We start from the raw sequence: 12,665 nt of genomic DNA on the forward strand, positions 1-12,665 counted from the left end.
ATATATATATGATTTGCTTAAGAAAACTAAATGTTACTGAAATAACTTAATTCTCAAAACTTTTTTACCAGTTCTTGTCAGTTTCATAGCTCGATTCTTGCAAGTAGCCTACAACCTTTCCACAACAAATCATCATCATTACTTTTATATCTATCCTTCATTGTTGCACCTGTTTAAGCATTTTGAAGAATAAGGGTTTTAAAAGTCTGTTGATTTTACGTGTTGATTTCTTACTCTACCGCTAGAGTTATTGGGTTCTTTGACTGACTAGACAGTAATACATTGGATCTCTATATCTAGTGACCGCGCAATTTTTCCTTGGCCTACACATTCAACGAATAGTCTGGTCTATTCTTCCCCACATTTTCATCTGTCCTTATACACCTTTCAACACTGAGATTACCAACCCATTCTTCTTCGTTCAAGGGTTTAACTACAGTTCATTGGCTACTTTTCTTTTCATAAGGATTGAGACACTAGTTATGGTAAGCAACTCTTCTAGAAGAAGGACACACCAAAATGATAATTGTTTCCTAAAATTATTTCATATTATTTTTGGGGTCCACTAATGAAAATTGGTCTTGTGCCCATATACAGACAAATCCAGTCCTGAGTACAGTTATGTCAAATCAAATTAAAATAAATAAAGTAGTCTTGGTTAAGTTTTATCCTTACCTATTAAGAATAATATCCTTAATGATACACATTGTTGCCTCACAGTAATTGTTAGTATGATGGCCTCTCAACACTGCGCCAGCTCTGAAGGCAATCACCCACTCCATTCGCCTTGGGACTAGGGTGGTCAGGTAGCTGAAATATTGAATTGAAAGCACTATAACATGAATTATTACACATGGTTAAAGAAAGGAAAAAATGCATATTAAAGTGTAAAACTTGATCCATATCATACAACAGAAAAAATACTTGCACTACTTTCCAGAGACTTTACTACTCGTGAGTAACGTATATTACCATTTGAAATTGGGGTATTTCTCAGAAAAAGGATTGTTTAGTAACTTCTCCAGCAAATCTTGAAAAGCTTCTCTTAGCTCTGCATAAACAAGAGATTTTACTGCAGCCATTAGTTCTTGGCGATCATTTCTATGGATGCCATCCTTGGAATCAAGGAGCCAGCGCCATACTTGTTGTAGTATGTGAAATATACATAGGAGTTACTGGGAAGTAGGCCAAGTGACTGCTAAAGCCTTCCTTTCTGCATGTAACTGTCCGTCATGAAGGACTGCGGCGTTCCTTTCCCATAAAAGGCGTAGTCCCCAAGTGTTACCTTTAACATACCAAACCCTGTAAAGCACACAATAGGAAAGTATATATAAATTGCATTTCATAAAAAAAAACTTGAAAAGCTAATAAACAAAATAATAGGAAACTGAGAATTAAAGGATACACTATTCACATTAATTTCCTTTAGTTAATGTTGCTTCATCTTGAGAAGAGATTAAAACCACAACCAATGGCACAGCCCCAGGTGGTCCAGGACAAAGGAATGATATGAATGCTGCGTTTAGCTGATCAACGCAGCCTGTTGCATCAATAAACACCACTTCCCCTGTCTCTCTCAGCAGCCTGTGTGCTCTCATCATGAAAGGGGGTAACCAAAACAACTGAAAACTTGTAATTTTCATGACTACTTTTCAGAATGAGTTCTGGATGGTCTTCTGCATATTTCCTTATTGCATCAAACATTGATGGGGTATTTAGTCCTCTATGCTCACTCTGCCTCCATACTGCCCACATATTCTGAACAGCCTTTGGAGATGGATTTAGATATTTATTGGCATGATCGTACAAGTCTTCACTCAAGTCCAACTTTAACAAATGGTGCCTCTATGCTTGACCTGGTGTTAAACCTTTAAAATATAAGCACATGTTTTTATACCCACCCTGTGATGGGATGTAAGAATACTAAAATTGTATTCCATGCTTTTTTAAAACACCAAATGGAAGGAATGCATAGTTGGGCCCACAAAATCTGAAGAAACATGTTGCTAAGTAGTACATGTAGTTTCTAATGTGATTTTAACTGCCTGTAAAAGCATTAAATGCACAATGTTTTATTACTGGAGTACTTTATTTACTTGTGGTAGTGCTAAAAAGTAAAACTCATTGGGCATAATTTCAGTATATACATACTGTACTGATAGATTAGGATATAGATTACAGCTTATTTCTAAGCTTAAAGTAATATGTGGCAACTATTATATCTTAAGCTTAGAGCTTACGTTATATATATTATGCTTTGAGCTTATATTATATATCTTAAGCTTAATAAAAACTTATATTATTCATCTTAAACTTGGAGTTTATATATCTTAAGCTTAGAGCTTTTATTATATGAATTGAGCTTAGAGCTTTTACTATATATCTTACGCTTAGGGCTTATATTAGACATCTTCAGCTTAGAACTTATATTATATATCTGAAGCTTAAAGCTTAAATTATACATCTTAAGCTTAGAGCTTATACTATATATCTTAAACTTAAAGCTTATACTATATATCTTAAGCTTTGAGTTTGTTACCTTTTTTTTTTTTTTGATCTCGTACTACATTTTATGCACTTGGCATTGGTCGAAGAAGACACATGAGCTTCTCCGTACTGTATAAGATTTCTGAAAAGAGGGACTGCAATATAGAAATGCTGTATGTTTATAAGGGACTAAATTATAGTATTAAAAATAAAAAAATACATATATATATATATATATATATATATATATATATATATATATATATATATATATATATATATATATATATATATATATATATATATATATATATATATATATGCAGAATATCAGAAAATGTACTTGATATATTGTTAGGCTCAAAATGAAAGCACTGCATGCATAGTTTTCTTACATATTTATAAATTAAAAACAGAGATGTCTGTATCAATTACTGATTTGGTGCTCTTCCCAAGAATCTCTGTCATCATTTTTATCTGGAAAGAACAATACCTTCAGTATAAGGCATAGGTCAATTGTTAGGACATCTTTAAAGTTTGTTGATGTATGCGCACGAAAATAACATTTCATATACCTTGTCTGAAGTAATTGTAGAACATCTCTCAGGTGCATGGAGAAACTCTCATTTCATTCAGAACATCAGCCGTGTCAAGGGGATGGTTGTGATTCCCCCGATCATCATGAAGCATGGAAAGTCCCTTATATATTATGTTCAGGAGATCTTGAGTGCAAAATCTTGATATCAACGTACATAAGCACCTTGCAACTGTGAAAAATACAGCAATCAATAACTCTACATAAAACTTTTCCCTAAAAAAAAAAAAATTAAAATCAAAATGAAAACAATAGTACTGTAAAAAGATTATGTATAAAAAATTCCCCACAGGCTTACGTTAGTTTACCAGCTTTAGTCAAAATTAATTTTCCCTGAATCAACCCATGCTGTATAAGTTGGTATGGTGATATTCATGAATACAAGGTTGAAAATTTTTTTTGGTAAGTTTCGATGTTTCTCCTTTTTTTTATTTTATTTTTTAGGGGGGGGGGAGTAAAATTTACTTATAACAATCAGTTTAATTACTCTCTTGTCTTTACCTGTGCATTGCCAACTTGGGGAACTGGATGGAAATTTTTGTTTTTTGGGGTGGAAGGCAAATTAATATCAGATCTAAGAAAATTCCCCTAAACTGGCGAATGCAAAAGTAAGGTCTAAACTCATGATCATTTGGTTATTCACCAATATATATATATATATATATATATATATATATATATATATATATATATATATATATATATATATATATATATCAGTAGGGTTTAATTCACATATGAAATGCAGTTCTAGAATGGTGTCAACATTTATCTATATTTGTGAATTACTACTTGGGGTATTTCAAGGAAGTCGTAAAGAAATTTCCCTAATTCAATTAAACTTCCCTATGTTTTAATGGCCATTTGTAACTCATTATGCCTCCCTTACTCTAAACCTCGGTTTCCTGTCAATTCCCGAATTTTTCTGTGCATAGATAAAGTTATATAGCGCCCCTTGCTGAAGGTATACTTAACCAAACTTTGTGTGTGTGTGTGTGTGTGTGTGTGTGTGTGTGGTATTCATAGTGGATGGGAGGTCATATGGCCACAGTATGTGATTTACGACAGGAAGGAATGTCTAAGCAATTATAAATACAATCAAACTGACCAGCAAAGCTTCGGCTGCTAATACGAATACCCAACTTTAATCCAAATCTAGCTCAACAATACTCCTTAAAATATTTTTTCTTATGAATAGCTAATGCTTACCAGTATATGTCTTCTTGACGCCTTTGTGTTGGAATCCATAGTGACATATCAGAGTTTGGCGATATACTTTCCTCTGCCCCACGGAGTATGTGTTGTATGTGTTGAAGCACATACGATTCTGCCGGCAAAACATATCTTTCCACCGTTGAAAGTCTTCTCTACACCCCACATTTGTCCTGAAAGTCACACACTCCTTCTCTACCACAATATCTCTAGTTTTAAAGCTTTTCACTTCAAACACACTCTCCATGTCTCAACGAAAGGCGGGCTCTGAGAATGTTATCCATATATTGGTTTTAAAAACAGGTGTTGTAATAATTGAATATATTTTAAGCGTAATGTTAATAGGCTATCTTGTTTTATTAGTATTAAAAAAAAAGATCATACATCATTTTGTGAATTTTTCTCCGTTTTATTGAAATTAATGATTCTAGGCCCGATGTAATGGGCCGATGACAAGACCTTGAAGAGGTTTGCTTTCCAAAACTATTCAGGAGTTTCAATAAAATATGATCACAATTTTAAGTTTATTACAAAAATAATCATTTGATAAAGAAAAAACACACACAATAACAATTCAGGCAAATTAAAAGTTAGATCTGTCACCCTTAGGGGGTTTGTAGCATGTGCTCATGAAACACAGAGTCCACGTTGGACTAAATAAGACGAAGTTTCGAGAATATAATAATGAATATAAGGTAAATCACACACCAATGCCTACAGGCATTATTTGAGGCATAAAACAAATCCCCAATCCCAAGGATGACAAATTTACAGAGCGATACAAATGTACATATTCACATTCACAAAGGAACCAACCTGGTATCGCGGTAGATAGGAGCAGGAGACAGAGAGACTCACAAACTCATAGGGGTACTCACTTAGTTGGATGGATCTTTAGGCAGGAATGAACGAGTGTCGTTCCGGACAGCTCCGAGGAAAACTATTGTCTCCCGCGCTAACTAAAGTGTCCTTGTGAGATGCGGGGGAACTCTTACTTTATTTATTCAATAAGGGGTTTGATAGAGTTTCTTTATCGACCACAAGACAGAGAAACAGTCAAAGTCTTACGTCAGATCAAAGGGTAGACTCAATAATTCGGCTGAAGGCCATAATTTGCCAGAATCCAACAATCTAGAGAGTCTTTGGCTCTAAACATATACATCAATATTTTTGACGTGGTAAACCAATACAATATCATTTTCGTAATTTGTAAATAATAGAAACTCCTTCCCCACCAGGTGGTTGAAATTTACGCCACAATACCATCACGTATTGGACAACACTCATTCATAGAAACGCCAGCGAGATCTTCCAGTCTTACCCTAATTTAACGCAACGTTTGTGGAGTTAAATGGTGGGGATTTTGAATAATCAGTTCGAAACTCCCGACCTCCTCCACACCCGAAATAAAAGGGCGGTGAAACGTCGGACAATTAGGCAAGACCGACCTCGGGGGAGGAGTAATCACTCCAAGAATCTGTTAGGCTAGTTGCGTGGCGCTCCACAACGACTCTAACGGAGTACACACACAATATACATCAATAGTAATAATATTACCCAGGGGCAATCAACTCTTACAAGTGTACACACAGAATGGCAATGCATATAAAAGTGTACCCAGACATATAATACATACATGAATGAATCAATAGAAAGGCAATAGGCAATGGGCTTGCAATAATATCTCAAATAAGCAATAAGCAATGTATACATGCATAATCATAAATTGAATAATCATATATATATTTCCAATCATAAGGTAATCTGCCCTTAATCAATCAATGGAATTACCACTCCCACACGGCCACACTTTGGCAATTACTCTAGGGGAAAGGGGGGGGGGGTGGGGCTAGTTTTGTACAACGCTAGACCTGTATATAACAGAGAGGCCCTCCCATTCCCGTTCTCCATACCCGACGCACTTCCAACAACTGTGGATTCAAATTCACCTACAGTTACTTCTTTCCACCCTCCCTACCTACCACAAAGAGGTATAATCCCATTTTCTTTTACTGTTTGCAGCCATGACTTATATATCTTCACTTTCTATGAGTTGTTTCATCAAATTTCGTTGCTTTGCAGCAGCCTTTCTCAATAGGCGTGCAAAACGTCCTTGTCCGCCCGATGTCTCTGATTCTACGACACTTTCACTACTCTCACTTACTGTATTGGTATCACTATTTTCGTCACCACCTAAGACCTCTGTGGCTGGTTGTTGAGATGTCATAGCCTGAACCATCTCCTGGATGTCCCCAGACGTCCCAACGGTCCCTGGCAGTCCTGCTGGCAAACTATACGCACCCTCGTCTTCGACATCGCCATCGTCTTCTCCAACACCATCATCGTCATCAGAGGGGGCAATCTCCAGGGGAACCAGGTGGCTAACAGCTCGCAGGGACTCGACATCCTCGAACAACACCTTGGCTGAACGCACGACTCTGTCGTCGTCAGGATATGTCTCCACGACACGTCCAAGGGGCCACGTATCCCTTTTTTTATTGTATTGCTTGACCAGCACAATGTCTCCGGGGTGCAACTTGGAAAGTTCCCCAGATCGACAGTCGTGTCTGGCCCTCAGGGCACTCAAATACTCTTTTCTCCACCTCTCTCGGAAGCCTCCCGGAGGTGAAGGTTGCATTGAGGTGGTAGTCTGGCAAGATCGGTGCCATGAGGCTGATCATGTTTCCTCTCACTAAATGGGAGTGGGTGAGGACCTCATCCTTGCACTTGTCGCCGCTGTACATTAGAGGCCTGTTATTAACCACCACATCGGCCTCCTTCACTAATGTTAGTACGTGGGCGTCCGGAAGGTACTTCTTCCCGAGGGCTATCTGGAGGATACGTTTTATCCCTCCAATTAGGCGCTCGAAAAACTCACCTTTCCAAGGTGCACGGGGCGTCTGAAAACGCCTTTCGATTCCAGTTTTCTTCAGGAACTGCTGGACTTCCTCCTCTTCATAAAGTCCCTGAAGGAGGTTGCTGGCAGTCTTGAACGTTTGATGATTATCGGATGTGATGAAAGACGGGGCACCGTGGGTATCACAAAAATGACGCAAGGCTAAGACAAATTCCTCCGCTTCCAGGGACGGGCAAAAATCGAGGTACACGGCCCTGCTGGCCATGCAAGTCACGATCAGTATGTAGACTGGCCGCGTTTCAGTCTGTATGGCCGCTGTGTGGTCACTCCGACAGCGGTAAAGGGCTTTGTCAGGTTGATCCTTTCCTTTGGTAGGGGGGGGGGGGGGGTTGGCTGTCTCAACATGGGCTGGAAGGCTAGCACGCATTCTGGACACTGCCGCACAATTTGCCTTGCAATGGAAGGTAGGCCTGGCGACCAGCATTTCTGTTGAAAGATACTCATTAGTGTATTCACACCACAATGTAAATGCAAACAATGGAAATATCTTAGATAAGCCCTAACTAAGTGTCCCTTGGCTGGCAAAAGAATCAAATGTTTCATTTCCTCTACTTGGGACACACGTCCCCTTGTGTAAATCAACTTATCATCTAACACTAGATTTAATTGTCTGACAAAATTAGTAACATCACGAGGGGGTCTGACTCCACCCTCCAAATAAGCATAGACTGTTGGCAAATAATATTTTTGCTCTAATTGGACAACAATAGTGAACGGAGGCCGTTTTAATTTAGCAAATCTCATGATTAACCTAGTACCTCTCAATAAGAATTGGAACTCTACTTCCCTCTGTAGAATTTCCCATATCTCTCCTGGGGGAACAGGTCCTATTTCTTGCCTCATTTCATGCACCGCCGCCACTACGGTTCTTTCTTTGGTTGGATCGTCCTCTTTGTAAGGAACAGGCTCTCCCGTGGTCCTCAGGAACTCTGGACCATTCTGCCAAAGAGGGTTTTGTAGCAATTGTTGCGTTGTTGCTCCTCTGGACAGGACATCGGCAGGATTCTATTTGCTTGGGACACAGCTGAGACTGAAATCGCAAACCTGATGAAGAAAAATTATCTCCGCCACTCTGTTAGATATGAAGACGTTCTTATTGGTCTTGGCATCGGGAGATGCTACCCATGCCAACGTGACCTTACTGTAGGTCCACATGACTATCTCTCGTGGCTCTATCAGCCCTTTAAGTGTCTTGGCTAATCTGCAGCCTAACAACAATGCTAATAGTTCTAGCTTGGGGATTGTCAACTTGTTCATCCCCTCTGGAGGGATTCTCATTTTACTAGTGAGTAGGTTTACTTTATTGCAATTGTCCCTAGTATATGCTACTGCACCGTATTCCTTGCTGCTGGCATCGGTGAATACATAGAGCTCTAAATTTTTCTTGCCTACCGCTCTTGGGAATGTGATGTTACTTACCGCTTTCAATTCCTACAACAACTCACTAGCTTCACTAGCTTTCTCTCTCCTTAACACGTCATCCCAACCCACGTTATCCTCCCATATTTGTTGGAGGAAAAGCTTTCCTCGAACAAATAATGGTCTTATCAAGCCTAGACGATCATAAATGGAGACCAACATGGAAAGTACCCTACGCTTCGTAGGTACCCATCCCTCCCGAAATTCACTGATTCTCTTACTCTCTCTCACACACAATTAATCGACGTCTCGGGTCCATTGCAGCCCAAGTACATTCACATTCACCGGTTCACTCTACTGCTTCTCACTATCGAAGACTAAGTTATTGGACGCCCACTCTTCTAAAGGCATACCAGCCCTTTCTAAGATCTTGTTGATAGATTCATGGTCCTGCCTCATGATCTCTACATCCTCGAAAGTACTGAGATAATTATCTATGTAAAAGGACGTGGCCAAATCTGGCCTACCTTCCCTTTCGAAAAGGCAATTCAAAACTTGTTGCAACAAAAACGGACTCGTCGTGATGCCTAACACCACGACTCTAAAGGCGAAGGTGAACTCTCGACCTGCTACCTCGCGCCACCGAAATCGTGTGTATTTGCCATCACGGGGATCTAACAATATATGGTGGAAGGCCTTGCTGATGTCAGCTATCATGGCATATTCGTTCAATCTGAACCTTATAAGCAAATGATATGCTAATTCTACTAGATTGGGGCCAGGTAAGAGGCACTTATTCAATGATATATGACCTTTAGATTTTGCTGAGGCATTAAACACGATTCTGAGGGGTGTTGTGCGGCTATCTTTCTTATTCCAAGATGTGGCATATAATACCCTTCAATCTTGGGTTCCTTTACTTCTGATATAAAGCCTGCTTCTAGATAATTATTTATCACTCTCTGATACTGATCAAAACATTCCCTGTCCTTCCTAAATTTAGTTTGCAACGATTCTAACTGCGCTACAGCGTTTCGATAGTTCGTATCTGGCCTAGCATCCGACCCGAATGGTAGGCTAACCTGATATCCCTCAGGCTTCTTCACGACAGTTTGCGACACCTTTCGCATGGCTTCCACTTCGCGAACAGTATATTGCTCTGATGGGGTGATGCCAATGCGGTCTAAACGCCACCACTCATCTACGTCAAACTGGTTGGGTTCACTCGCAATTCTACAGACTCAGAGCGTTTTCACTTGTTTGAACTTTTTGCCCTCTAACAGCCACTGCGGAACTTTCCCATATGGCGACATACCATTATGGGTCAGGAAAAGACTTATCTCATCAACTTTCTCGATGCTTATGATGAAGTAGCTAAAATAATCAGCCCCTACTAAAATGTGCACATTTTTCAACTCATCGGACTTATTCTCTGGATCGGCCAACGTGACTCCCTTACTTAACAGATGCTGTCTAACTTGTACATAACCAGCGTTATGTATTGGGACGTCAACATTCTCGTGTGCCACCAGCTTCATTTGTACTACTCTTCTTCCTATCTCTATCCTACAGCTTACTACATCATATTGTCCGCTTATTTCTGCGGAGCCAAACGGAGCTATGTTCAACGCTACCTTTCCTACCACTGGTAGGCCTAATTGCCTCGCAGTTTTCGCAGAGATGAAGCTTTTTTGGCTTCCCGTATCAAGAAATAAGCGGACTCGCTTACTTCCTTGCTTATGATTGATTTCGGCCATAGCCGTGGGCAAGATTGTACATGGGAGGTCCACGTTGGACATCCGTGCGATCTTCCCACTTTTGCACTGTTTGATTACTACTTTTTCTTTAGATGGACAGGGGGCCGGTTCGTGCTGTCGAGGCGTCGCATTTACTACGGGGCTGGATGTTGTAGACTGACTACTACCATTACTTGGGGCTGAAGTGGAGGGAACTGATTGCAATCGTTTTCCCGGATTATAATTATCACAAATGTGTGTGTTGTGGTTACCACTACAATTCTTACAAGAGTTAGGGATAGGACGCTTATCACTTCGATGACCAGAATTAGTGCAATTTAAACATAGGCCCCTTTCTAGCAAAATGCGATGTCTGGCAGCCACATCAGTTACTCGGCGGCATCCCCGAGGCGGGTGCTGTTCGTTACAAAAGGGACAAGAATTATTCTAAACTGGTTTCGACTTCGCTCTTACACTAACGTCTATTTTCTTGTCAGGTTCAAGTTTATCTCCTTGTTGCAAGAATTCGTCCTCGAGCATTCGAATAATGAAATCGATCGCGCCAAAGAATTCATCTAGTGCATAGTCACACTTTCTCAGATGTTCAACTACTTTCCTGTAGAGCTTCCCTTCTGACAACCTTTGATTAATGAGGCTCATGACCATACCATGCCCTATATCATTACTACTTAGCCTCTTGATCTGGTTGATTATGATTGTTAATTCAAAACGAAACCTTCTCAGCTCTACAGGATCTAATGAGGGTACAAAGATATTAGCCAACTTTTTATGCAGATTTACGAGTGTCTGATGGACATTACAATATTGTTTGTCTAAGAGATCCAACGCTATCCTATAGTTCGCGGCGGTTACACTTAGGGATTTTACGATCCTAAGCGGATCCCTGCATAAAGTCCACAACAGATACCTGAATTTGGATACATCATCCAAATCAGCTCTTCGATCTACATGTATCGTGAAGAGCTCTCGAAACAAAGCGTATTCTTGCACTTCCCCTTCAAACATTAAGAGAGGCAGCGGTTTCAATTTGGGTATGGAAACATTCCCGGTAGTAGTGACTTTCACTCTGTCAATTCGATTATACAGAAGCGTAGAAGTTCGCATAGCTTCTCCTAACGTGTGTCTGATTCGGGCATCTAAACCAGGTTCTAGTTTGACAGATTGTCTCTTATAAAGCTCTCTTAGGTGTCCTTCCTCCACTCGCAATTGCGTGACCAGATTCTGGTACACGGATTCAGAAAAGGTTTCAACTAATGCACGCTGCGTTTCAACCAGTAAGTCCGCTATGAGGCCCATCGATGCCTCGATGTGTACGATCATGGCCCCCTCCATTTTGACTGACTTGACTCTATTTCGGGGGGGGGGTGGAAAACTAGAAAAGAACAGAATTTTGTTTAGGTTACGAAGATGGGGGCACAAAAAGTTAGAGGCACACGTGGTCAGTCGCACATCGGGACACTAAGGGCTTTAGTTGTTTCTTCTCTCCCTCTCTCTCCTGTTAAGCCTCATTAAACGATTGAGGAATGCATTACGAATGACTTGATCAAAGTGGACTCCGTCCCTTAACCTGTCTCTGCAGTACGCTCTTGAATTCACCGGCAGGTGTCTCACTCCGTACCGACGTGTCTTTGAACAATACTTAGAGATTCTCGCATTAAAATGTTTTACCTTGCTACTATACCCAGCTGGATTAACAGCAAGTCTATTGTCGGGTAGATACTCCCTAACTTCAGCGTCACAGATAGCAACAATATCAGAAATTTTCCTCAAGCGTTCAATCAGGATTCTCAAGTTATCCCAAACGGTTTTGGGGTGATCGGTTGCCAGGTCTTTTCCGCCCAGGTACAACACAATCAGTTCGTACCTCCTCGGCCAATATTACAAATCATCATTTAGAAACTGACTGACCAGACCTCCTGGCATTCGGTAAATCTCTATCTCGTTACCAGAACATTGCGGCAGATTCGGGGGGAGTTGGCTGTGTCCTACTAGGGCTACCCTAAAGGTCATGTCTTACTGATTCTCCTTTCAAGCTCTGAAAAGCACTTGTCATCCGGTTCGAAGGACCAAATGTCGTTAATTTTTCTCCGACTTATTGAAATTAATGATTCTAGACCCGATGTAATGAGCCGATGACAAGACCTTGAAGAGGTTTGCTTTCCAAAATTATTCAGGAGTTTCAATAAAATATGATCACAATTTTAAGTTTATTAAAAAAATAATCATTTGATAAAGAAAAAACACACAATAGAAATTCAGGCAAATTAAAAGATAGATCTGTCACCCTTAGGGGGTTTGCAACATGTGCTCATGAAACACAGAGTCCACGTTGGACTAA

The 12,665-nt window shown here is 40.1% G+C and overlaps 1 protein-coding gene and 1 pseudogene across 1 annotated transcript; both read right to left on the reverse strand.

Annotated features, from left to right (window-relative positions):
* Positions 1 to 671: 671 nt before the first annotated feature.
* On the reverse strand, positions 672 to 4,541 carry LOC137616933 (uncharacterized; annotated as a pseudogene).
* Positions 4,542 to 9,367: 4,826 nt separating this feature from the next.
* Positions 9,368 to 11,659, reverse strand: LOC137617601 (uncharacterized). Its single transcript, XM_068347607.1, has 3 exons — positions 10,781 to 11,659; positions 10,049 to 10,723; positions 9,368 to 9,781 (listed from the first exon to the last, which is right to left on the reverse strand). Exons 1-3 carry the CDS (start codon positions 11,657 to 11,659, stop codon positions 9,368 to 9,370), a joined length of 1,968 nt encoding a protein of 655 aa, XP_068203708.1.
* Positions 11,660 to 12,665: the final 1,006 nt, after the last annotated feature.

This window comes from Palaemon carinicauda, chromosome 23 (assembly GCF_036898095.1).
Source record: "Palaemon carinicauda isolate YSFRI2023 chromosome 23, ASM3689809v2, whole genome shotgun sequence".
NCBI lineage: Eukaryota > Metazoa > Arthropoda > Malacostraca > Decapoda > Palaemonidae > Palaemon > Palaemon carinicauda.